Source organism: Psammomys obesus, unplaced genomic scaffold (assembly GCF_907164565.1).
Source record: "Psammomys obesus unplaced genomic scaffold, mPsaObe1.curated_primary_1811, whole genome shotgun sequence".
Lineage (NCBI taxonomy): Eukaryota > Metazoa > Chordata > Mammalia > Rodentia > Muridae > Psammomys > Psammomys obesus.
Window position 1 is genome coordinate 28,689,120 of NW_026596117.1, and position 27,508 is coordinate 28,716,627.

A 27,508-nucleotide genomic window follows, 5' to 3' on the forward strand; every position below is an offset into this window, starting at 1 on the left:
CCTTCCTTTTAATTTTACACACACACACACACACACACACACACACACACACACACCCTGCTTTTAACTGTGCAATTGTCAGAGCTAATTACAGGAAGGGGGGATGCTGAGGCTGAGCTCTGAGACATGATTATAGGACTATTTAAGCATGCTGCTGCTTTTCCATCTTGCCCATCCAGTGTCATAGTGGGTAGCTGACTGACAAGCATTGTTCTGAGCAGTTTCGGGTTTCCACCTCCCGTCCCCCCCTTTTCCTGGATTACTGCTTGCATGTGCTGTGTGGGGACCCAGTGCAACCAAGTCCAGCAGCCCATTTTGGCAGGAGAGAGGAAGAAGCTAGTCAGGGGTTCTCAGAGAGTCTCTCTATAGGCATTTTGGATGTCTACCTGAAAAAAGAGAGACGGGTGGAGTGCATGCTCTGCCAGCTGACACTGGGTGGTCCCGAGTGGTCACAAGTCCCATTCAGTCATTGAAGCTTCCCGAATTCCGATGTGCCCACCCTGTGTGTGACAGCTCCCTTTCTTTGTATGTAAATTGGATGTCAAACTAATCCTTTAACCTTTTGCTTTTTTTGAAATTCGTGTCCTGTAGTAAATGATGCTGGAGGAAGGTTGAACAACTGTGGTAAAGTTAACAACTATAGTCAGAAGTCTCCCAGATCATGATTCAGAAAAACCTACAGCTCACCCCACTGCTCATCCACAGTCCGTCCCACAGCTCACCCCACACCCCTAGAAACTTCAGCATCCCTTGGGCTATTTTATAATCGTACCCATCTTTATGTCCTAACCCCCAAAATGTTCTGCCAGTAGAATGGCACAATGTGTAAAGTCTGAGGCCAGCTCCCTTAACACATTGTTAGATTCACACACACACTGCTCCTTTTAAAACTGACTCTTCCTATTCCATCACCTGGATGGTGTGGCTTGTTTATTTTCCCATTACCCAGCGGACATTTAGGCTGTCTCTAGTATCTTGTAGTCAGGACTGAAGCTGTGCCCAGCACTCACAAGTCTCCACACCCCCTGCGTAAGTGCTTAGGAGTGAAGTTGCTGGGGCATGTAGGAATCCCATAACAACTGGCAGGCTTGTCCCCTGAAGCGTTCAGTTTCACTTTTCAGCATCTCCAGCAGCAGGTAATGTCAGTTCCCCTGCCAGCCCCAGTGTTGGCAGTGTTGATGTTTTTAATTGTAGGCATGTGGTTAGGTGCCTGGCTACATGCAGCTTTATGTTGCTAAATGTGACCTTGAGTAACAACTTGGGAAAGTTCAACAGGAGCAGCAGGAGGGTGGAAGTGAGCGGGTGGAAGGATGGCTTCTTCTACCTGGGTCAGGAACATCTTCATAGATCCCAGTGGCCCCTGGGATGTTCTCACCTCTTCACCACCAAGGATATGTGCAGCTTTGGTGGTTACTGTCATGCGTCATTGACTGAGCCCTAGGGCTGCTCAGACATTTGGTTAAATGCCTTGAGTGACTTGGGGTAACATGTGAATTGGTTAGACCTAGTGAAGCAGTCAGCTCTCCATCTGGTGTGTAAGCCACATTCATTCAGTTGAAGGCCTAGCTAGAACCAAATAACCAACCCTCCCTTGAGTAGAAGATCCTTCCAGGACCACCCTGCAGGGATCTGAAAGGTACCTGTGGCAACCTCCAGGCAGATACTATTTTCTGTTGTGTTCAAAGCACAGTGGTCAGACCCCAGTTTGGGTCCTGCCCTTGCATTCTCTGCAACTCTGAAAAGTGGCTGTAAGGTAATGACTTCCCTCCTGCCACTTGCTTGGTGATAGAACAGTCTTTTCAAGGTAGACCTACTGCTGCAGCTCAGTACAGAATAAACATGAAGGAGGCATAGGCGACACCCCACAATCACGACTACACATCCTCCACACTTCATTGTTCCTGAACGAAGTCATGCCGAGACAAAGATCTCTTCTGCCTGCGTTCTTACCCACCCACTTCTTTGTACAGTTAAGCCAGGACAAAACTTTGATATGTGCTTGAATCACTTTGTAACACGTTGTTACCTGGTAAATGGTGAAGCCAGACTTAAAGAACCTAGCAACGGCTGTGAGACTCAGCTTTCCCTGGCTGTGACAAAATACCTGAGATGATCATTTTAAAAGGAGAGAAGGTTTTATTTTGACTCATGGTTTCAGAGTCTTCAGTCCGTGGTGGCTTGTCCTTGACCTGTGGAGAGCTGGATAGGCAGCATGTGTTGGTGCATGTCTATTCCCTTCATGGTGGCCAAGAAGTATAGAGAGAGAGCAAGGGGAGGGGGGTGCTGACATTCTAGTACCCTTGAAGGGTATCATCTAGGGACCTCACTTTCTTTCCTAACTAGCACCCCTAAAGGCTCAGCTACTGGCTTATGGCACCACAGGGGACACATGGGGTTTTGGTAGACACTTCTGATCTAAGTATAAACACTGGTGCTATTTGTAAGTGTGCATGGTGGTGTCAGCTAGAGACACTGGCTCCTAGCATTGCATTGCTAAACATTTTAGTCTGAGAGTAGTGATGTAGTTTTCCTTCCATTTTTCTTCTGACCCTGAGGGAATACACAGGTCAGATATCCTCAGGGTCTAGCTAGCAATGGAAATGAGTATCATGGGGACCATGCCACCTCATCGTTAGGGAGAGTTGAGGGAATAGTGGAGACTGGCTGAGGTCCTCAATTCTGTACTTCAACAATAGTTCAAGGGGCCAAACACCAAAGGTTGATTGTTCACATTGCTTGGGATTAAGATTGGCCAGATCTTTCTGGCATTATTATTATTATTATTATCATCATCATCATCATCATCATCATCACCATCATCATTATTGGTACCTTGAGGCAGGGTTTCTCTGTATAGCCTTGGCCATCCTGGACTCCCTTTGTAGATCAGGCTGGCTTTGACTCACAGCGATCCACCTGCCTCTGCCTCCCTAAGTGCTGGGATTAAAGGTGTGTACCACCATGCCTGGATGTAATCTAGGATTTTGAATGTTGGCAGTGCAATCAGTTTATAATATTTATAAGCAGATTAGACAATATGTGAAAGCCACCTGTGGCCTTAATAGACCTTGTGATTTGAGAACATTTCATGTAAGCAGTGGCATCAGGGAATCATTGCCACAGAGGGAATGGATAAATGTGGAGATGGAAAGCCCTAGAGGCTCCAGATTTCCCTGGAAAGACAAGACAGTGTCAGCACTAGGAAACAGTTTAAAACACTGGGCTGTGTATGGAAACATTAGTTCCCAAATGTTAGCATCTGTTAGAGTCTCCTGAAAGGAGCCCTTTTGATGGGTTGTATTTAAACATTTGTATGATTTGGGTACCTTCTGTAAGATCATTGATCAGCCAGCACCTTTGCTCCTGAGCCAAACCCAGAGGTGAAATCACCAGAGCAGGACTTATGCATTCCCATCATATATTGGGTGTGGCTCACAGTTCCGGCTAGCTCAGTGTTTCAAGAGACAAAGACCTGGGATAAAGTGATGGATGCTTTTAGGCAAAGTGGTGAACAGGAGGGGAGTTGATAGAGAGGGGTGATGGAGCCCATCCCTCAGACACCTCCCTTCCCACTTCTTCCTGGTGCCTGTGACATAGAGGCATGCTTAGACTTTTCCCATGATCCCTCCTGCTGGCACACTTGTTTGTTTCTCCCTGAGATTGAGCTCTTATGACTTTTTGAACCTTTGCTTTTGTTCACCAAGGTAATTTCAAGTACTCTTCTGGCACCCCACCCTCAGATACCTCTTATTAGGCAAGAGCAGAGAATTCAAGAGCATTTGTCAGCAGTGTTAGCCTTTCACAACAGATCAAATCACACACAGTAAATTGCTTTGCATTCAGGTGTGCTCTTGAGAAATAAAACCCTGTGTGCGTGCTTCTCAACATTTTTCTTCTTGCCAGACCAGTTGAAAAGTGTTCCTTACATTATTAATTGGTACTTTTACTCACCTATGTGGATGACCTGAATCTTGGATGACCATGTGTGTCTGAGCTCTTGGATGTGTAGTTTAAAGGCTCTGTTCATTGTCTCTTTTTCTGTTGTCCAGTGTGATGTGGATGCTGCATGAGCTTGATTATGGGGACCCTCTGCTTATATCCAAGAAAGGTATGAGCTCTAAGGTTTGGGAAACTTGGGATGCAAGCAACTGTCTCCTGTCCAGGGACTGCAGGCTCTTCCCACTGTGTAGTGCCCATCAAGTATGATTTATCCATACTTCCTCATAGACACCCACAGCCATATCACAGGATTTTGGTTCTCTCCTGATTAGTTAGCTTCTTTGAAAGCTACACATCTTGAGGCTAGGACTGAAGGGAGTGCTGTGGAACTTTGCCTTTTTTGAACCTTCTCCCACTAGGCCCTTTGCTGCCTCTTACTGATTCTTCCAGCTCCCCCAGTTGTCTTCTCCATCCCAGTGACAGACAGTCCTGCTTTTGGGGCGGCTCTTCCAGCTTCAGATCTCTTCACAGTGCGTTCACCTCTCCCTGAAGGCTTGAGGGCTACAGGTTGGGGACCCAGGCTCAGCTCACACTTTCTGCTTAGCTTTCTTCTGCATATAAGCTCCACTCCACTCCACTATGCCTAGAATTCTGGGATTATGTTTGAGTCAGAGCTGGATACAAAAAGCTAGACATGGTTCATCCACAGCTGGTACTCTGGAAGGGAGCAGGAAGGCCTCAGTCCCCCAGGACAATTGCTTTATTTTTATTTTATTTATTTATTAAAAAAAATTAAATTTATTACCATTTATTGGCTTTGTATCCCAGCTGTAGCCCCCTCCTTTGTCCTCTTCCAATCTCACCCTCCCTCTCTCAACTCCTTCCATGCCCCTTCCCTAGTCCACTGATAGGGGAGATTCTCCTCCCCTTCCATCTAACCCTAGGCTATCAGGCCTCATAAGGACTTCTATGGCCTGGTAAGGCTCCCCCCCCCAACCCCTTTAAGGAGAGGTGATCAAAGAGCCAGCCACTGAGTTTATGTCAGAGACAGCCCTGTTCTCCTTACTAGGGAACCCATTTGCAGACTGAGCTGCCATGGGCTACATATGTGCAGGGATTCTAGGTTATCTCCATGCATGGTCCTTGGTTGGAGCATCAATCTCAGAAAAGACTTCTGTGCCCAGATTTTTTGTTGCTGTTGTTCTCCTTGTGGAGCTCCAGTCCCCTCCAGGTCTTTCTATTTCCCCCTTCTTTCATAAGATTCTCTGTACTCTGCCCAAAGTTTGGCTATGAGCTTCAGCATCTGCTTTGATATCCTGCTAGGTAGAGTCTTTCAAAGCCCCTCTCTGGTAGGCTCCTGTCTTGTTCCTTGTTTTTCTTGTTTTCTCCTTCTTCCAATGTCTATCCCATTTGCCTTTCTGAATGAGGATTGAGCATCTTATCCCGGCTCCTCCTTCTAGCTTAGCTTCTTGACAATTGCTTTATTAAACAGTGTCTACAACAGGTCAGAATCACCCATAAGTCCCTTGTGCCCATCCTTATAAAACGTTGTTTAGAAAGAAAATGGGAATACTTCTAAAACAACCATGAGTTGCTCTTTCTCCTAATTTTTATTTCCAAGTAACTTTTACCTCATTTCTTCTCTTGACTGTCTTGGTCATTTTTTTAAAGAAGTTTTTTTTTTTTTTACATTTATTTTATTTTCTGAGAATTTCATATATGGGTACTATATTTACATCATTTTTATTCCCTCCAGCTCCTCCCACTCTCCCTCCCTCCCAACTTCATGGCCCCTTCCAAACACACACACACACACACACAAACACACACACACCCCTCTGAGTCAATTTAGTGTTACTTATATGCTTACATGTTAAAGTTGACCACTTTCACTGGCTAACTTATTGGGGAGCTCATCCCTAGAAAAGACCATTCTCCCTCTCTTAGAAACCACTTATCTCCCACATGAATCTTCCCAGATGAAGATTTCTCACATTTCCATCTGGATGTGGAGACTTGTGAAATTTCCTTGTCCACTTGGGATGTCAACTGGTGTTGTCATTGTATAGGTCTTGCTATAATGACCACATTGTTAAGACTTTATGTGTGCAGCTCCCTGACGTACATAGAAGACACTGTCTCATGGTAGATATCCTTCCTGGTCCTCTGGCTCTTGCAGTCTTTCCAGCCCTCTTCTCCAGTGTTTCCTGAGCTTTAGGTATGGGTTGAATTAGAGATGTTTTGGGACTGGCTGTCCCTCAGTAGTTGTTCTCTGCATTTTGACTGGTTGTGGATTTTTGTAAGGTCTCCATTTGGATATCTTTTATATGTGTAGAACTTATATTTCTAATGGTGTGACCATTTCTGTGATCCAGATGAGGAGAAGCAGAGACAGAGCACAGCCGTAACCACTGTATGTTTGTCATCCTGGGTGACATCAATTGCATCTCTAGGCTGTGCGCTAAAGCAGCGCCCAAGTGCAGCCACCATGAGACGTTAAGAGCGCTGTTGTCAACGAGCCAGCCACTGAGTTCCTGTTAGAAATAGTCCTTGTTCCCCTTACTATGGGAAACCAATTGGTTACTGAGCTACCATGGGCTACATCTGAGCAGAGGTTCTAGGTTATATCCATACATGGTCCTTGTTTGAGTGTCAGTCTCAGAAAAGACCCTGTGCCCAGATATATTTGATCCTTGTGGAGCTCATATCCTTTCCCCATCATACTAACTCCCCTTCTTTCATATGATTTCCTGTGCTCTGCCGAAGGTTTGGTTATGAGTCTTTGTATCTGCTTTGAAAACACTGCTAGTTAGAGTCTTTCAGATGCCTTCAGTAGACTCCTGTCATACGTTCAGTGCACATCCCAACTGTCTCGTTGACCTCCCCACCCCCCAAGGGAGGAGCAGTCCTGTTAGGCCACAAAGGGGGACTTTGCAGCCAGTCCTGAAGATACCTGAGAAAACAGGATTAGATGAATGGGGAGGAGGTCCCCCCCATCAGTGGACTTGAAAAGGGGCAGGGAGGAGATGAGGGAGGGAAGGTGGGATTGGGAGGGAATGAGGGAGCAGGATACAGCTGGGATACAGAGTTAATAAATGTAACTGATAAGAAAAAAAATAAAATTAAAAAAAAAAGAGAAAGAAAAAAACAAAACAAAACAAAACAAAAAAAGAGCGCTGTTGTCCTGTCAGAGTTGGACTAACAGATCCTGACCCTCTCTAGGTAACAGTGTCTGAAATAGTTTGATGAGAAAATTCAAGTAGAACAGATTCATCAGACATAAAGAGTATAATGTCGGCTTCTTTTAAATGGCTGTGCTTGGGTAGGAAGGTTACACACTACATTACGTAAGAGACCCAGAGGAAACAGAGAAGCTGTATGCAATCTATACCTCCTCATTTGTGTCAGCCATGTAGGCTCTGTCAGATACAAGCTCATCTAATCTGTGTGTGTTGTTCTGAGAGTTAGAGCAGCGCCACCTCCAGATCAGGAATGCTGAACCTTCTCAGTCCAGACTCAGGGTGGGCAGGTGGAAATTCTCACATTAGCTTCTTGGGGAGGGAGTGTGTTATGTGAATTTTCTAAGCCTTAAGTGTCCATATCCCTCATTCTTCATGAGCACACGAGGGACCTCTGACCTTCACCTCCTCATGTGGTGCTTTTTGCATCCTAGTGCTCTCAAACCACTTTTATCACAGTGGATTTTGAAGAGTGACTCTGGAAAGCCACCCCAGACTGTGAGAGCCTGAGAGGTTTTTCGACCTCTCTCTCTTGCCCTGCTTCTCTGAGTTCTTTCCTGTTCTTAGCACTCCTTTCTTGGAGTCTTCCTGAGTTGTGGGAAGGTGGACAGTGATGAGACAGTGTGGTGGGGCTCTGGTGTCACACATGCATATACACACGTGTGCCCCTTTCAACAAGCCCTTTTGAACACAAGGCTGTGTCCTGTTTCACCCGCCATGTTATTCAAGGCTGTGCTTTGCCTCACAAGCATGTGTCAGTCCCGTTAAGAGTATGGTCAGCCTGAAGGGATGACAAAGTTGTGTTTGACTTAAAAACTGGGAGCTGACCAACCGGGTTGTCTTTCATTATGAGCAGACTATTTACTTATGTGAATGCTGTGAAAATGCTTGCAACCAAGTTCCTTAGAAAGTGGTATAAGGTCTATTCTTGAGCATTAGAGGTTGAATCAGTTTGAGACCTATGAGGAAGCAAGTGTCACAGAGGACTTTGTGAGGCTCTTAAGCAAGGGTTGTCAACCTTATGCTTCAAAGAAAACAAGTTTCAGGACACTGCTACAACCACTAATGGCAAGGTGTTTTTCTCATTCTTGGATGGCAAGGGGAGGGTTAGGGGAGGGGCTTGGGAATCTGGGAAAAGCCAACTAACTGAGGAAGGAAGGAAGGAAGGAAGGAAGGAAGGAAGGAAGGAAGGAAGGAAGGAAGGAAGGAAGGAAGGAAGGAAAGGAAGGAAGGAAGGAAGGAAGGAAGGAAGGAAGGAAGGAAGGAAGGAAGGAAGGAAGGTCTGGAGAAATAGGTTGCAAGGGAGTTCTCTTAATTTTCTGATCCTGTTGATGCCTGATTCATGATACTGAGGTGACTGATGACAGCACACAATTTCCTTATGAATACTTCTACTGAGGAATGTTCAGCTTTCCCTGAATAAGCAGGTCCCTTCCTTTCAAAAGCAGTGAGCCCATCAGAACTTTTTCTAAAGAAAGTACTCTTTTGTTTTCCCTACTTCCTATTCCAATGGGAACATCGTTGAAATGGGGATGGGGAGACACAGAGGGCAGATGAGAGAGATCTGGAGTTTTTGGCAGGTGTATCTTCTCATAGACAGGGTGATGCACCCTGCTGGACAGCCATCCCATCTGCCTCCTGAACCCCTGGGATTTCCCTGTTATCTGCAGGGATGACAGGCTTACATGGACACTGGGAGGGATGAGAGCCATCCACACACAGTGGGAGGTTTGACAGGCATCCACACACAGTGGGAGGGATGAGAGGCATCCACACACAGAAAGTTTACAGTAGAGGTGGTATTGCAGGAGGTACGAAGCAACCTGTACCTGTTTGTTTTCTTCTTTAGTGATCTTTGTTCCTCTTCAGATGACTTTACTCTTCCTCTATGGCCAGTAAAAGGGCTTCTGTTTAGGCTAAATAAAATATGCTATACAATGCTTTTATATTTATGCAGTTCAATACCTAGTGCCTCCTACTGTATTTCTAATCAGAAGACTACATTACTAGGTCTCTCAGAAGCGCACAAGCATCCCTATCAACATTTCCACCCAAATGGGTCTTCTCAAACTTCAGTGCTTAAAGGTGAGCTTCTGGTCTCCTTCCAGCCCATGGCTCCCGGGCTCTCTCTTTGGCTTCTTATCCTCCCTTTGGCATCTTTGGATCTATGAGTATGTGCATGCTTTTCTCCTTTACTGAACTATAATTTCTTCAGGGAAGTGTACATCCAGGAGATGTGCAGGCTAGCACAGTGCCTAGTAAAAGTGACCCAAGTCCTCCTCAGTATGAGATACTATCAGGGAGAAAGCTGTCTGGTCCTTAACAGTGAGGGGCCAGATTACGGCAGGGCATTGGGGATGAGGAGAGCAAGGAATGCCTGTAGGCCTGAGGTCCTGTGACCTGCCATTCTCAAGGTAGTCTTCTTTAGTAGGAACAGGCAGTTTGTCAGTACTGGAACATGGCACATTGTATTCACACTGAGTGTGTAGGTTGGATCAAGCTGACTGGAAGGATGATCAGTGGATGGGACTGCAGGAGTTAAAAGCCTGTTGTGAGCCTGGCACTGTGAAGCGAGATGCCAGTGTCACTTGGGCATGAGTAGCTGAACTTGCCATAGACATGTAGTATAATCCTGCTCACGGTGGAGCACATGCTAAATCAGTGTTCATAAAAAGAAGGAAGGATGGAAGGAAGGAAAGAAAGAAAGAATGAAGTAAGGAAAGAAAGAACGACGGTGAATCTTTCAGAGGATCAAAGGTCTGCTTGCTCAAGATGGGGTCCTACTTTTATGGCCCTGGACTGTGTTGTTGAAAGGGACATCCAGATCTCATCTCCATCTTTGAGCAGCTCTGGAGGTGAGGGTGGGGTGACTCTCTACTCTCAGCATCATTTTCTAGCAGAACAGGGCTGTTTCTTCCCTTTCTTTCCAACATAGATGGTCAGCTAAAGGCTCTCCTTGCCCTGTACCTGCTCTTCAGAGTTCTTGATTCCTCTCCTGCCCCAGCCTTAATCCTCATTATTAACCCTCAAGGGCTGGGCTTCTTAGCACGCAAATGTGTAACAGGGAGAAAGTGATGGGAAGCCTCCATATCACAAGTGAATTACAGTTCTAAAATCTTTCTTTTTCTTGACTTCTTCCTCCTAAAGCACATTCTCAAACTGAGGGAAGGGCCTGCTGTGTGCACAGCTCTGCACATCCATATCTCAAGGACAGCACAGTCCTTTGCATTGGCTATGTGTGCTCTCTGGCAGGATGATGGTCTTTTGGCCTGGGTTTCCAGATCATTAGCAACAATCAGCAGCTGTCATTTTAGCTCCTTCACTGGAGAGTTCAACCCAGTCAGGAAGGAGGGGCTGGAGTCACATAGCCCCTGGATAATCGCTTCCCCTTGTTTTCAGCTAGACAAGATAAATTGGTTTTGGAATCATCCCCCATCTAATGGCTGTCCTAGCTTGGTTTATGTCCCACTGGCCTTTTGTTCTAATACCGGTTATAATTACCCAAGCTGAAGAGAGGTCTGGCTGCCCCAGCTTTTCCGTTTGCCCCACTTTCGATTGGCCTAATTCTTTCTGTGGGTATCCAAAGCTTGGGCTGAAGCCATTAAAGTGAAAAGAGGCTTTGCATATGCTGCAGGGCTTTCTGTCTGTTGGGTTTTTCATTTCCCTTGGAATGAGTACTTTTCTTTAATTCAAGCAATCCACATGGCTCAAAGTGCAAGGGGGATCTGTCTCTTAGCTCTTTCTTTCTCACTAACGGCCTCCACAGTGCTGCTGGTGAACATTCTTGTCAGTGCTTTGGATATGGTCATTGATTTAGGTCACTGGGCTAAAGGAATGAGGCTATCTCTGCCTAGACATGACTGTCATTAGGGTCAAGCTAAGGCACTATGTTTTATTGTGCTATGGCTTTTTCCTCTCAGCATAACATAAACCCACTGCCTTCTTGGAGTTGGGGAATCCAGTCTTTACCTGCTCCCCAAGCCCAGCTCTGGTGATATTGGGAGGTGCTGGAGTATTTAAAAGGTGGGAAGTTAACTACAAGTAGGACTCCATTACGCAACATCCATGATATAATTGCCATGATGAGGTGGTGATGTGGTGATTCCTGGTCATCCATGCTCCTCTAAACCCAATAGACTTTTTGGTTCACTGAGTTGGACTTGGGTGGAGTCTTGACTTTGGTCTGGCACCAGCACCATAGTGGTTGAATAGAAGCTTATTCATGTCTCCCCAGGGAAGGTTATACAGTACCAGGGGCCCATACAGACAATTTGGGGGCTGTGAATCTCCCTCTACCCACCTGTACCCCACACCCAGCGACACAGCCACTGTACTCTAAGATGTGGTCCCCAGAGGGACATGTGTTTCCTAATGGGCTTCTTTTCTGACACCCTGCTGGTCAAATTTTACCTCTTTTCTGAGGCCGACTACAGTATGAATTTCTGCATCAAAATTTCTCAAGAGGGGGGAGTCTTGTGTGCCTTGTGTGTGCATTTTTCCTTTTCTCCTCTCCTCTTCCCTTTTTTCTGTGCTGGAGAAACAGACCCAGGGCCCAGAGTACGCCAATCCCTAATACCGAGCCACATTCACAATGTGACAATTTCTGAAGATTTTCCAGCTTGACACCTCTCTTAAGATATACTCCCTGAGACTACCTGCAGTTTTTGGGGTTGACAGATAGGGCAACCCAGCCTCATGCCTTGAGTATTGAATGTACACTCTACCCCCTTAGATAAGCAGCTAAGAATTTGCTTGGACCCCAGGCTTCCATTCTAACTTGCTTGGCTCTGCTTATTTTCTCATCTGAATTTGCTCATGACATCACCTGTCATGGATACTTGGAATCTTACCTGTCTCTTTCCTACCTCCAGTGCAGATGAGGCCTGGGAAACCCCAGGTCCAAAACTCCTAATGGAACCTATGGTTCCCCTCACATCACAGCAACCACTATGGCCTCACCTGTCTCATGGCCCTTTCTTGACAGTTGCCCCTCTGTGGGGCATTCTCTGGTTCTATGGAATGTCTTGAGAGGTGCATCAGGCTACCATCTACAGAACTGTCAGTTTTTCTCCTTTCAGTTTGTGCCGTGTTCCTAGCTGAACTCCATTATCATCTCTGGGAGCTTTAAATGAATTCTTACTTTCATCTGTTACTTCATGCCAGCTCTCTCATCCATTCCTTTCCCCCATGCATCCTTTCTCCTGATCCCCTGTAGAAATGAAAATGCAGGTGGAGAATCAGAAAAGGAGCAAGTGGGGGAAGAAAGGCTATGGCTTATGCCAATCCATTGTAGGTGTGACAACCACTGACTCAAGCTGTCCTCCAGGATGTGATGTTCAGCCCCAGGTGAGCAGCATGAAGCAAGCGGGATGCAGCAGGCCCAATGTGCTAGTTTCCTCCAAAGATGTCTTCTACAACTTGTCTTTGCATGCAAAACAGTTTTTAGGGTCCATTGTCCTGGTGATCTGTACAACGGGTAGAGTCTTTTCACTGAAAGAAGAGGAGAGAAATAAAATGGATTTGAGTCTGTTGACTTCTCACTATATTACACATACTTCCTTAAGTTAAAAGCAAAAAAAAAAAAAAAATAAAATAAGGATTTCTTTTTTAAGTACCACATTTAGCTAAGAGCTGTGGCCTTTTGTTTGAGAATCTGCCTCGGCTAAACACATTTCATTGCTTGGTCTTGAGCTTGAGTGTGTGGTCATCCTAGGCAGGCCTTGATGAATCTTCCAGGGAGCTGGTGGGACCTGAGGCTGTGGCTTAGGACATAGGACAGCTGCTGTGTCCTCTTTACAGCTCAGAGGTGTGACCTGACCCACATGGGTGGTGCCTGCTGCTGCTGCTAAGCCATGATGCTTTTCTGGCATTGTTTCCATCTTAATGCTGAAAGTCAGTCATGATTCTGCCTTTTCTTTCATGAGTGAGAATGACTGCTGGGGACTGTCAGTCTACCGAACTGCTCATATTTTACTACGAGATCACTGAGTCTTCATGCATGACTGTAGAAGAAGGAATCTCCTTTACAAATCAGATTTGTTCACTTACTTATTTATGTGGGTGCCCAGGTGTGCACATCTATACCAACCACACTTGGAGAGTTCAGAGGACAACTTTTGGGAGTCAGTTCTCTTCTTCCATGTAAGTTTCAGGGATTGAATGCACGTTGTCAGGCTTGGTGCCAGTGCCTTTATCAGTGAGTCATCTCTTAGGTCCTCATAGAGGTATTCTGTTTTAAGATATAAAAAGACTGATAGTGAAGGCTTGTGTGAGATGCTCTAGGTACCATGATTGAAATGGCACAGCACACATCTCTGTCTGCCACACTCCTGGCTAGAATGAGGCCTGGATTCAAGGGATCGGTACCTTCTCTGTGCTCACATGTTCATACACATGTGTGTATGTATGCGTACATGTGTATGCATGCAGGCTCAAGAATCTTAAAATGTCACGGCTGGATAGGAGCTGAGACATCCTCGCCTTAAGCGTGTGGTCAGTGTGCACCATATTAAATACAGGTTCTGGGGCCTACTCGAGCGGATGCGAGGAAATTACATTTAAAAGTGTCTCCCAATTATTAGGTTAAGAGACCTGAAGAACTGAATTGCTCACCCCTCATTCATACTAAAATTAGGGTCCAGTCACACACCCACCTGAGGCCATAGTTGGTACCGGGTACTCTTCTGCTCGGGACCATTCAGGCCCCTGGCAGGCCACTCACAGACATGTGCTCTGGAGCCTGTGCACGGTAGAGTGTATATGGTTCTGAATTTGTTGACTGCCCCTAATTCACCTGCCACACATGCGTGGTCTGTGGCACAAGATGAGGACATGCACCCCAACCTTGGAGAATCCATTAGCCTCCTTGAAAAGGGCCAAGTCTGTAAGTTAGCCTGCCTCTGAGAGTCCTGTGTTGTAGGCTGACAAGATCAAATCCAGAGTTGAATCCTGTTCCATTCAGTGCAGTTGCTAATGGGAGTCAGGGACTTTCAGGTGTTTTTAATTTATAGACTGGAATCTCACAAAGTAATAATTTGGAGAGGTTTTAAACGAATTTTCTTAGAACCCACTGACTCTGTACTTACCCAGGAGCCCATGGTGCTTTTAAAATTGTACTGTAAAGAGTCCTTTCAGGAGACCTTGCTGGTGAGAGGGAACTTTTGTTCCTATCTCTCTTGGTGGAGACAGTGAGTGCCTGTGTGCTTGCAGTTTGCACATGTTTTTATGTTAGCATTGGAATTTAAAGATCCCCGACTCAAACAGCTAATGAAGAAGGTTCATTTTGCTCTCAGATTCTACTCTGCAGATTGCTCATCTCCTCTTCCATCTTCATAAGCAAAACAAAATTTGGAACAAAAAGTTCGAGTAATGAGACCTGCACTAATTTCCTTCTTAGCCTTATGAGGACAGTCTGATTCTGAGCATGTGTGTGGAAGTCACTGTGTGAGAAAACAGTTACTTTCTGCCTAGGAGAGACATCACAGACAGTGTGCATTGTGTGCCCAAACCTTTGCTGAAGTCATGTAGTTTTAATCACTTTGATAAATGACTAAACATTCTATAAGCAGGGGGCTCATGTCCAAAGCCCCTACTTTTCCTGCATTATTCTGAAGGAAGATGAGCATAAACAGAAGTACAGGAAGGTGAGCATGTAAGCAGGGGTGAGCAACGATGAATATGTATGTAGGACTGAGGAGAAATGGGGCAAAGGATGACTGTAAAGTAGGAAGAAGGGTGACAATGAACACAGGGCATTCAGAGCACCAGTGCTGGGTCTGTTTCCCAGGGGAACATTTGGCTTCTCAGAAAAGCCACAATGTGGGGTGTGTCATGTACAAGATGAGATTTGAAGCAGTGTCCTGGGTAGATCATAGACGGAGGTAATTAGAAGGTCAGCTGGGACCATCCACAGTGATTAAGCAGTGCCTCTGTGCCTCTGTGCATTTCAGGACCTGAGTCTAGGGGTCCTGTTATTCGGAGCTCTCTGTGGTTAGGAAGCTGCAGAAGTTAAGTTCTTTCACAAAACCAGAATAAAGCGGGTGGATGACCAGCCTAAGAAACAGACCTTCATCAACATGGTGGATGTTCCAGTTATAGGCACCCAGATTTAGGGGGTGCAGGTTGGTGTTTCTGAGAAGCAGAGACCGAGGTGCAGGAGTGAGGTCTGCATTTAAGGTCTGGACTTGGGATGGAGGGGAGAGCAGGATGGGGAAGGACATGGCAAGCTGTTGTACAGGGTTGAGTTCAGCTGCAGCAGGCCAGCAGGGATCCCTGAAGCAGGAATTGTCCAGGGAGGGAATCACCCTGGAGAGCTGTTCCGGGTTGTGCTGTGATGACTTGGCTTTTATACCAAGGTTTGGCAAGTTACTGTCCAGCAGCCAAACTCAGATTTTCAAATGCTTTTGTTAATAAAGTTACTGGAATACAGCACAATCACTCCCATTTCACTTTTTTTCCCCTTTCTTTTTCACATTGACTGAGCTGGCTGAGTTGAGCAGCTGCCACAGACTGTGCAGCCTAAGTGTGCGGTATTTCATGTGCAGTCTTCTAGATGTGTAACATCCCTGCTTCATGGCCCCAGGTTGATCAGCTGCTGGAAGAGGCATGACTTTGAGTTCAGGGGCTCTCCATAGCAGAGAAGAGCTTTGGGGTGGGAGAGGCCAATGGGGTATCCACTGAGCCGCATAGGGTGGCAGTAGGTCCTTCAGAGACAGGAACATGAGTGCTTCCCATGGATACTGCTATACTGGCCAGAATGTCTATTCCAGTTTTCTCGTGAGGTCTGGAAGTGTATCAGTGGACAATTTCTGATGTCCATGCTGTCCACTGGGTGGGATGAGCCAGCCCCAAGATTTTCTTCACTTGGGACTCTTTGGTTCTCTCTGTGGCTCTGTTTCATGGCATCCCTATGTGTTTTGTGAATAATCACAAGTGTTGTCTTACAGAAGGGATCATGTGGGATGACCACCCTTGCCTATGAGGACCACTGTGGAGTTGGCACATAGTTATTTCTGAGTTGTCCCTGTAGTTGAAGTAGTCACAGAGCTGCTGCGCTCTGGAAGTGGAGCCGTAAATAACACCTCTTGAGGGAAGGTGGTAGGATCCATGTGCAGAGTGGCAATGTAAGACTGTCTAGTCACCGTTAGAAAATAGCAGTGGCCAGCACCATGCCAGAGCCAGCCATTCATGTGACAGTGGTGATGTGTGTATACCTTTCCAACCTTACAGTTCTGTGTGGGTGGCTGGCAGTGGCCACATCGAGACCGCTTTTGTCCCATCCTGATTCCAGAGAGTTTTAGTTAGAAGCTAAGCAGGAAGAAAGATGTTAAGTATTTGCTAACCACAGAGGGCCTAGATATGCCTGGGAACCTCGGGACAACTCTATTTAAAAGTATGGTTGGCCTCCTTATAGACAAAGAACCAGAGTCTTCAGGGGGCTTAGCAACCCTGCAGGACCTGAGTTGGGATCACCCCATGTTTATCATTCTGCCTCATAGAGGCTGGAACTATTGGGGTATGGGTTTGAAGAGAAAGATTAGATTGGCAGGGGGTTGCTGGAGAAAGCCAGACACTGAAAAGGACAGAGCCCAAAGCCTGGGGCAGCAGGAAAAACCTGGGGCAGGCAGGAAGAAGGGTCCATAGTGTTGCTAAGAACCATCCACCCGCTGGATACCGTGCTGTACCCAGCCCAGTAGGTGCAGTAACCAACAGGAGCATCCTGACCACAGATAGTGTTTCTTGTGGACAGGAAAAGGTCTGAGTGTGTGCATAGCCCATGTCACATAGGAAGCCCTGTAAAAGGTAGAGAGAGATGGGAACATCACCATATTCTCTAGGGCAAGGCCCTGCTCTGTTTGCTCCTCTATTCTTCCTTCTCCAGCCCCAGTGTGGGATAGCTGAAGGCAGAGAGCTTTCAGATCTGAGCCTGTCAGGCATCCTGTGTCCTGCGCTGTGAGAACACACTCTTCTTCCTTTATTGTTCAGGACCCTTCCTGTTCCAGACTTGGGCAATGTTTAATAGTCACCCAATATCTGTAACCCCAAGACCTCAAAAAATTATTTTGTGGCAGCTTCCAACTGATGGGAAAGTGAAGCTCAGAGACAAGGGATAACTTCAGGATGCAGGGGCTAGCTGAAAGAGTTCAGATTCTAACCTGGTGGCTGGAGAGATGGTTCAGTGATTAAGAGTACTGGCTGCTCTTCTGTAGGACCAGAGTTCGGTTCCCAGGAACCACACGACTGTGCAGAGTTTGTAACATCAGTTTCAGGAGATTACATACTCTCTTTTGGCCTCCATGGGTACTGCATGCATGTGATACACATACTCCTGTACTTGAAAGATTCCTTCTCTTGTTGTTTTGATCCCAACAACACAAAGGGCATCACATTTTCAATGGGAAGAAGCTGGGGACAGTGGTCAAAGGTATTGCAGAGGCGAGGGTGAGGGGGCTGAATGCATTTCTCAGAGCTGGGCTGGGGGTGCAGCGGAAAATGCAGGTATATCACTGACAAAATTCACACCCTCCATTGGCTCCTGCTGTCCTCTGGAGTCCCTGGCCAGGTGGCCAGCCCTCCTGGGAATAAGTGAGGCTTACTAAAGGAGCATAGGATAAACCCCTGAAGAAGTGGTTTCCGGTATTTGGGATGCTTATTAAACATGCTCAGTTTTCCGGTCTGAATTCTTGGAAGCCATCATGCACCAGGTTCTGCATTACCAATGTGTCCCAAGTTCTGAGGTCAGCAGCCCTGAGCAGACAGCTTGTGAGTAAAGGCTGAGGAGGGGATGAAAAGCTTTCCTTTAAGATAGGAGCTCAGGCCCCCACACACTAACATGCTTACACTGAATGGTAGATCCACTAGGTATGATGTTTATGGAGTCGTTTTGCTGAACAATAAAGAATATAGCATTTATGTGCATAATCACATTTAAGTGTAATGTTGAGAGGGGGTAAAACTGATAAAGATTACCTTTCAAGAATTCTTATTAAATGTTCCCTGTGATTTTCCATTAATTACCACTGTGGAATTTGTTCTCTTCATTGGATAGAAAGGTTTTGAGTTGTTACAGTGAGGCTAGCACCCTGCAGGGCATGTGCGAGAGTCACTGACCCTCTGGGCTCTGACTGCTACTCTCTGTGTGCTTCCTGCTGGTAGTGGGCACAGACTCATAAGTCCTCTACCAGCCATTGCATAGGTTCATTCATAAAAACTGAAATATTCTTAAATTCATAGGTAAATAGGTTTTTAAAATTGCATTTACAAATGTGTATATATTTATTTATAAGTAAATACTAGACCAAAGAAAATCCTTATGACACCATGCTAAAAATCAATTTAAAATCATTTGAAATACATACTAGGAACCTTCTGGTTACTGTCTAACAGTCAGGATGGATTATTTTATGAGTCCTATAAAAAGGTTCGGGTGTAGCTCCCCATCCTTGACCAGTTGAAAATTCTAAGTTTGAAATGTAAGTGAGATGCTGTAAAGAAACACTAGAGGCCAGAGTGATGGCTCAGTGGGCAAACTGCTTCCAAGGCAAGTCCAAGGACCTGAGTACAGATCCGTAGCTCCCATGTAAAAGCCATGTGAGGCCACTGGCTTCTATAATCCCAGTGCTGTGGGGTAGAGAAAGCAGCTCTTGGGGGCTCACTGCCAAGCCAGACTAACCAAACTGAGGCACTCTGGGCTCAGAGAGAGGCTATATCTCAAAAAATAAGGTGAAGAGACAAGAAAGACATCCCCTCTGGTATCCACGTAGGCCTGCACCTGTAGGGTAAACACACATACAATGTAAAGATACCTCCATCCAGGAGGTATGGACTGGGGGAGGGGCATGGGAGGAGATGAGGGAGGCAGGGTGGGATTGGGAAGGAGTGAGGGTGGAATACAAAGTGAATACACTGTAATAAATTAAAAAAAAAATAAAAAAAATTTTAAATGCAAAAAAGAAGATACCTCCATTCCTTTTTAAAAAAGATTTATTTATTATATATACAATGTTCTGTCTGCATGTACACTTGCATGCTAGAAGATGGCATCAGATCTCATTACAGATGGTTGTGAGCCACCATGTGGTTGCTGGGAATTGAACTTAAGACTTTTGGAAGAGGAGCCAATGCTCTTAATCTCCCTTCCTTTTTAATTCTTCACAACCTCTCTTGATTCTGTTTCCTAACGGAAATAAGGCACGTTAGGAAAGTATCAGTAGTGGTTTCAGCACATCTTCTGGAAATCTTGTCTGTAAGTTGCTTATCACGTATCGTCTCATAAGATGACAAATAGCAGGCATGGATGGAGGATCCCTCTGTTAACCCTGGCTCCTGGCTCTCAGTGTTGCAGGAGGTGAGCTGTTTGACTTCTTAGCTGAGAAGGAGTCTCTGACTGAAGAGGAAGCAACAGAATTTCTCAAGCAGATTCTCAGTGGTGTTTACTATCTACACTCACTTCAGATCGCCCATTTCGACCTGAAGGTAATTCTGTGTGAGTGGAAGCCAGATGGAAACTTATGCCAGCTGTGGCCTTTGTGGCTTCTTGACCAAGAGAAGCTGAGGCCTCTGAGTAAAGACATTTCCCACATGCGATTTAACAAATGGAATTACTCATGTAAATCATTAACAGATAATGTCTTCCTGTGGCTGGGGTGTCTAGCCCCTGTTTTGTGATGTAGAGGTTTAAGATCAATGGTTACAGTCAGGAACCCCTGGGAAGGAGTCAAAGGGACTTACTAACAAGATCCTTAAGTGATGCCTGCTCTTGGACACTGGGCCATTTTTGGCTGGTGGCTGGCATAGCTTTCATCTTTCTGTGGCCTTTTGATACAAGCCTGGGGTCCAGCTCTTCTTTTTACTGCCAAGCAAACCCAATCATGACCTTGGTGTATGTAGGATCTTTATCTAGCTGGAGGCAAGGCTGTGTGGGTGATTAAAATGTGTAAGCTCCATTTCTAACTGTCATGGAGGCATATTCTTTTTGAGAAAGGAAGACAGCACAGGGACAACAGAACTAACAGTGTTAGATTGACTGAAGGTGACCCATAGGCTGGTATAGGCCACTGAGCTACAAGGCTGCAGAGGACCGAAATGTCCTGTTGTTTTCACTCTAGCAGAGCCATCAAACCCATGTCTGTGTTCTCCAGTATTCACCAACACACACCAAAAGGTGGATTTCTGCCAGTGCCTATCTGCTTGATATCTTGTTTCTAATGCCAATAAATAAGTGCCCTCTGGGCAGCTGTCCATACCAGAGGGAAAGAGATGACAGGAGCAGCCTCAACTTGCCTATGACTTGGCAGAAATGACCCTGGATTCTGCCCTTTCTCCCCACGTTGTCAAGAAGGGCTATCCTCTAGGCAGCCTACCTTAATGGAACAGATATCTCCTGTTTCATGCCTGCCCTCATTACTAAGGTTTTTCTGGCCTCAAAATTTCTCCTCAGACTTCCCTCCTGGAGGCCATGAGCCTCAACGTTGATGCTGTCTTTCATCTCCCTCTTCTCTGTGTTTGTTTGTTTTTTAAGAAGTGAAGAAGACCCATTCTGCCACCTTTTACTTCTCTTTCTCCCTCTCTTTTTAAGCCGGAAAACATAATGCTTCTGGATAGAAATGTGCCCAAACCTCGGATCAAGATCATCGACTTCGGCTTGGCCCATAAAATTGACTTTGGAAATGAATTCAAAAACATATTTGGGACACCAGAGTTTGTGGGTAAATTTTCCTTGCTCTTGATCTCACTTATGTCTCATCCACATTCTGCTGGCTGAATCTCCCTGGCTCCAAGACCGTCACCTGTCGTGTTTCTTCTTGTTACCTGAAAATACACTCTGTTGGCCTGCAGCTTTCCCAAGCTAATGTGTCTTTATTTCCTCTTAGCTCCGGAGATAGTCAACTATGAGCCCCTTGGTCTTGAGGCCGACATGTGGTAAGGAGCATGTCTTTGTTGTTGTTATCTTTCTGATCTATTTGACTGTGTTCTAACCTGACTTTGTTTTCATTTTTGTGTGCAGGAGCATTGGGGTAATAACCTATATTCTGTAAGTATCAAGTCTACAACTCATGTATTTTTTTCTTTGTCTCTGAGATAGATCATGTTGACCCCTTCAAAACATGTTTATTTCATGCTAATTATGTTTATTCTTCTTTAATCAAAACAAATTGCCAGAAATTGTAACATAATCATGGTGAGGAAATCCTAGCTGTCCATTGCTGAGAAAATAGGAAGAAGAGTTTTATTTTACACTATACCCTGGTTCAGATGACCGTGTGTGATTGTGTGTGTGTGTGTTTGTGTGGTATTTAGTATGTGGACTTGTCAGTGTGTGCATGAGTATGAATGATCTTTCTGCATTCTGTTCTTAGTTTAATTTTTTGAGATAGGATTTCTCCATGAGCCTCATGCTCATCGATTTGGCTATGTTGGCCAACTGGTGAGCTTCAGGGATCTGCTCATCTCAGCCGTCGACTGCCAGGGTTGTTGTCACCAGCCCCAGTGCCTGCTTTTTATGTGGGTTCTAGAAGTACAAATTCAGATTCTGATGATAGGGCAGCAGGCACTTTATTAGCTCAGCCATCTCCAACCCCTACTGAACTTTCAGCAGGGTTCCTTTGCACAAAGTTGATACTTTTGTTCATATCTGGTCAGTATTCCATGAAGTGTGGTTCTACTCTGAAGTGACTAATTCCTCACTAGTCCCATTTGCTGTTCCCTACTTGAGGCTCAGAAGAAGAAATGATTCCTCATGAGGAGTTGTCAATGATCTGTTAATGCCCCACTTTGTTTTTTAACAGCCTAAGCGGGGCCTCCCCATTCCTTGGAGACACTAAGCAAGAAACATTAGCTAACGTATCAGCTGTCAACTATGAATTTGAGGAGGAATTTTTCCGTAATACCAGTGCCCTTGCCAAAGATTTCATCAGAAGACTGCTGGTCAAGGATCCAAAGTGAGTGTCCCCTCTTCCTGTAAGGCGGAGCCTCGTGTGGCTGAGACCAGAGAGCAGCACCTGCTTTGTGTGGCCACCTTTTGTCAGACCCTCACTGTTCCACCTGCCTAAGGAAGAATGTCTGGAAGGAAGCATTTCAGAAAACACACTCAGGGCCTTCCTGCCTGCCCACCCATTCTCTGCTCTGGCGTGAGCCTGTGTTGCTCTCCCTCTCTCTCACTCCCTCTCCTTCTCCCTCTATCTCTCTCTCAACATGGACCCCAAACTACATTTTCCAGAGTATCTGCTTTGTAGGCTGAACTAGCATGAAAATAACCTTAGCTCTGTCTCAATGTCCTGGGATTTTTTTTCCTTCCTCTTTCTCTCCCCCAAAGGAAAAGGATGACAATCCAGGACAGTTTGCAGCATCCCTGGATCAAGGTGAGTCGCTTCTTAGGTTGGGGTTGTAATCATTTCTAAGTTATTGGTGGCAGCACCTAGGGAACATGCAGTGTTAGTTGGCTCCTGATGTCATGGGGTTAAGACAGAGTGATAGACTGAAGTCTGTCCCAGCGATTACAGAGGGAGAAGAATTATGAGCATGGAGAAGTCAAGTCTACTGGGTAGATGTGGCTGGTGTAAGCTGTGGGGTTACAGTCCCAGCGACATTTTCAAACTTGAATTCTTGTCCATCGTATAGATGTTTCAAATCTCAGAGTCTTTTGAAGGTCTATAGATACCACATCCTCTTTACACACAAGTGCAGGGGCATTTGCCCTTTTGCTGGAGCCCTTGACCCTAACCCATGGCGCTTTTTCATTGCTGCTCTATTGTCACTTGGGCTAACAAAACTGAATTTGCTTTAGCTTGAGGACTGAGGTTGATGAGTGTGTTAAGTCTCTGTCATTGTGGCAGAATGTGGTAAAGACTTTTGAAGAAGGGTAGGCTGATTTTGAGTCAGTTTTAGTTTTCAGTCTGTTGTCTGTGGGCACTGTTGTTGGGGGCCTGTAGCAAGGCAGTTCATTATGGTAGGTAGAATATAGTAGAACAGAGTCGCTGACTGGAGGGGAGCCAGACAGGATGGTGAGAGAAAGGGACCACGGTTCCAGTAGGTTCCTTCAACCCTCTTTCTACTAGGCTAGAAAAGTTTTTCTCCCTCCTAGCATTTGCACAAGCTGGCCACCAAGCCTTTAGCATAAGAGGCATTGGGAACATTTAAGATCCAGTCCACAATAAAGATATCTCATAGTTGAAAACAAAACCATGGGCCTCATCAGTGGGCATTATAGAAGACCTCTGCTTCACCTCTCCTTCTTGGGGTAAGGCCTGTGCCTGAGTGCATCCACTGAATAAGATACGGTGAACTTGCCTGAGTGCTGTTAGCATGAGCCAAATGCACATAGCTCTAGGATTCCTGCCAACTTGAAATCACTTAGTTGAGATTGAAGTTTAAACCTGTCACAAGGAGGCCTCCCCATGAATCTTGCCATTCCCAAACTGTTACTGTGGAAGATTGTAACTAAGTGTGATTACAAGCCCGTCTCCTGTCCTATGTATGCAAAACACCCAGCCATCGAGACTTAGAGGGCTGAGTCTAGATCTTCCTTTTGTATTTGTGAGAAGGTCTCAAGTGTGCCAGGTTAGTTTCAACCTTGAATACAGCCAAAGATGACCTTGAACTTCCAATTCTTCTACCTCCACTTCTGGAGTGCCGAGGTTGTGGTCATGTACCACTGTACTTTGATTATATGGTGCTGGGATCAAACTCAGAGCTTCTTGAATGCTAGGAAAATTCCCCACCTGCTGAGCTACATCCCATCCTAGCTCCTGGATCTTGAATGTTATTCCTCCACTCCTTATGCTGTTTTAGGATAGCAAGTGTCTAAGTCCTTTAAGGTGATAAGGGACCTTAAACCATTGTCATTTAACCCATTTTTGTAATTAGCTTTCATTATTTTCTCTTGAACTTTCATTTTAGCCTAAAGATACACAACAAGCACTTAGTCGAAAAGCCTCAGCTGTGAACATGGAGAAATTCAAGAAGTTTGCAGCTCGGAAAAAATGGAAAGTAAGACTCCATGCAGACACATTGAGTTCTATTTTCTCTGTCTGGCCTGGTCAGGGCTCTTGTCTTCTCAAGCTGGGAATCAGGAAATACATTCATTAAAAACAAACAAACAAAAGTCCACACTGTAATCCTCTGTGCTATTATTGCTTACTTTCAAAGATAAGCCATATTTCAGTGCTATTTAACTTATTCTTTGAAATGTAATTTTGCATGCTCTTTTCTCAAATCATCCCCAAGGCAATTTTTTTAATCAATACAATAAAGTTATAGTGAACCCTTTTCCAACTGTAACAAACCATACTCTAAGTAAACCTGTTCTTTGTGGTAAGCAACCTGGAACTTGTACGAGAAATCCACCCTCCTCCTTTCAGGAGTTGTAGGGGGAACTGGGATGGAAAGCAGCCCTGGCAGTGTGGCCTCTCCTGCACTGTGGTAGCTTTCCTGTGGCTTTGGTGGGATACTGGTTCAGACATCTTTGAGACAATCAAATCCAACAATCAGCAGGTGATGACATGGCTTCCAGTACCCAAGATTATGTCAAACCTGGAGGGAGTGAACACCTGTCTCCTCTCCCTGGCTGGTTCAGTGGTGTACCTCAGTTTTGTACCCATTAAGCTATGAATAGACTATCAATAAGGCTTAGAACTCATGTTTCAGTCTCTCTCCCTGTTCTTTCTCTTCCCGCTCTTCCCACTTCTTTCCCTTTATCCTGTTTCCCTGTTTCTCTGTTGCTTCAGCCTTTGAGGATATGAAGGAAACTGTACTGCAGACTAAAGTATCTGTCTCCCACCTGTGCATGTTGCTGGTCACATATATTCCTTCAGCTGACTTGGACCCAGAAAGCTCACAGCAAGGCCCTCGTATCCCATGCTGGAGCCAGGAGGACCCTGCAAGGGGTTTGCTGATGTTCAGAAAATAAGGCATAAGAGAGATATGGGATATGAGGCAACCACTTCTGCACATCACAATGAATGCACAAGGGTCTTTCTGTGTTGCTATCTGGGCTCATGACCTTTAGAAGACTTCCCTAATCAAATAGTCTGACCGGCTGTCCAGTGCCCGCCCCAAGAGGGATGTTGGCAGTGAACATACTCTCAATGCTTCCTTTATAAGTTCTTTTTCCTCTCCTTAACTTTTTATGTTTATTTTCTTTTTAGCAATCTGTTCGCTTGATATCACTGTGCCAAAGATTATCCAGGTCGTTTTTGTCCAGAAGTAACATGAGTGTTGCCAGAAGCGATGATACTCTGGTAAGTAATCCTGTTTGCCTTGGCCTGCTTCTTTCAGAACTGTATTTAGATTGTTTACATTGTTCTGTTTGCTCACCAGTCCAGAAAGCTCCACATCACGGAAATGTCAGGCTTACACGTACTCCTGAGGTGGCTGACTCTGTGCCCAGTCCTGCCTTTTCTCCTTGATTTTGATTCAGTTTACTTGGCATTGTCTTATTGGCCATCCTGACTCTTTTTAAATACTACTTCTTCCCTCAACACTTGTATACACACAGACACACATGTATACACACACACCCATACAGATACACACATTTGAAAGAGAGAGCTTCCACGAATTCCACGAAATCCACGAATTTCTCATGGATCATCATAAAAACTCGGATTGCCACCAAAAGGAGAATGTAGAGTCACAGTGAGACAAAAGGATACCCTCACCTCCTTCGCCCACCAATGCCAAGGGAAGCACAGTAATACTGTTTTGTGGTAGACCAGAAGTCCATATACACTTGCCTTTTTGACATTGTCCTGACTGTCCAAAGCCCTTGAGAATGGCACCACAATTTTCCCCAAGTCCAAACTGAAATGCAATCACTGAAGAGCTCTTCAGATTTAGTTAAACATCTCTCACTGCAGTGAGACTTTCCCCAGCAAGTCATACAACAGCGCTTTGTTCACTGAAGGTGAAGGGGACTCCAGGAAAGGCAGACACAGTGGTTCTGTGGGAACCACCCTGGCCTGTAACCCAATAGTCGGTGTTTCCTGGCTAGAGCTAGGGACTCCTAGGGCAGAGATCACATGACAGGAGACACTAGCTCTTCTTTTCTCCTGAAGCTACTCTCTGCACTGATGCTTCAGCTCTAGCCTACAACTGTAGAGTAAAAGGAGGAAGAAGAGTACTTGTGCACTCTGAGCACATACACAAATACAAACACACACACACACACACACGAATGAATAAAAGCCAGAGAGAAGAAAGTAATGAAGAGGGGGGAAGGAAGAAGACCTCTTTGGAAGGGCCAGGGATGTTAGTGGAGCCAGGAAAAATGGCAGTGTGGGTCTGTGACTGGGGGAATGCTACAGGAAGCTGTAGTGTGGGTAACTGAAGCTCATGAATCAGCATTCTTCACAGTCCTGTATCACACTGAAAACTAGGGTAGGAGCCATAGGAGAGAGTTCCACCTGCTCAGTCTTCTGCTCACTGTAGGGTGCAGTTGACTGTGTTCTGACTGTGGGATGCTATGGTCTTTCTTCTATTGACTGAATTGCTGTAGGCTGTATTCTGCTGACTGTAGGGTACTATAGCTGTGTTCTGCTGACTGTGGGTGCTGTAGCCTGTGCTGACTGTGGGGTGCTGTAGGCTGTGTTCTGCTGACTACTGGTTTACTGTAGGGTGTGTTGTGCTGACTGTGGGGTGCTATAGGCTGTGTTCTATCCCTCCACTAAGATTCATCCCACCCATCCACTACAGTGTCTCCTAGTCATTAGCCTGGCCTGTGATAGAAACGTTTGGACCTTATTGCCTTTATTCATTGGTGCTCTTTGCCAGAGTTGCCAAAGTTCTCCTGGAGTTTGGATTTAGAAGGAGTTAAGAGAAATACTTTTCCATTCTTTCCTCAAAGGCATGAACCCAGCTACATGGCATAGCTTCTCCGTTCTGCCCTCACAGGCATGAACATTTCAGTAGCTGTACCTCTATATTTTGTTGGAAACTTTTCTAACTCACTCCTTAGTTTTAATGTATTATATTTTGAGCCAGGTGTGGTGGTGCACACCTGTAATCAACAGCACTCAGTGAGGCAGAGGCAGGTGGATCTCTGGCTTGAGGCCAGTCTGATCTACAAAATGAGTCTAGGACAGCCGAGAATACATGGAGAAGCCCTGTCTTGAAAAACAAAAAACAAAAATGGTATTACAGTTTGGAAACATCTTGTGAGAAAGATATGATGAGGTAATCACAAACTTGTTCATTATTCCATAGTTATTTTTTTCTTGGTAATTAGAAGTGCATCCATTCTCTTTTTTTCTGGGAATAGAAGAAAAGGGGAGGGGAGGGAAGAGAAGAGAAGGGAAGGGAAGGGAAGGGAAGGGAAGGGAAGGGAAGGGAAGGGA

At 45.4% G+C, this 27,508-nt stretch overlaps 1 protein-coding gene across 3 annotated transcripts in view; it reads left to right on the forward strand.

Moving 5' to 3' along the window:
• The window catches only part of Dapk1 (death associated protein kinase 1), a 150,253-nt gene that overhangs the window by 85,775 nt on the left and 36,970 nt on the right, over nucleotides 1-27,508 (forward strand). For all 3 annotated transcript variants that reach the window (XR_008722758.1, XM_055629232.1, XM_055629231.1), the window contains exons 4-11: nucleotides 19,514-19,652; nucleotides 20,755-20,884; nucleotides 21,050-21,098; nucleotides 21,184-21,210; nucleotides 21,965-22,117; nucleotides 22,492-22,537; nucleotides 24,075-24,164; nucleotides 25,322-25,414. Coding sequence is in view for 2 of the 3 variants with exons in the window: in XM_055629232.1 (XP_055485207.1) it covers nucleotides 19,514-19,652; nucleotides 20,755-20,884; nucleotides 21,050-21,098; nucleotides 21,184-21,210; nucleotides 21,965-22,117; nucleotides 22,492-22,537; nucleotides 24,075-24,164; nucleotides 25,322-25,414 (727 nt within the window). In the remaining variant the exon portion in view is untranslated. The remainder of the gene's footprint in view (nucleotides 1-19,513; nucleotides 19,653-20,754; nucleotides 20,885-21,049; nucleotides 21,099-21,183; nucleotides 21,211-21,964; nucleotides 22,118-22,491; nucleotides 22,538-24,074; nucleotides 24,165-25,321; nucleotides 25,415-27,508) is intronic.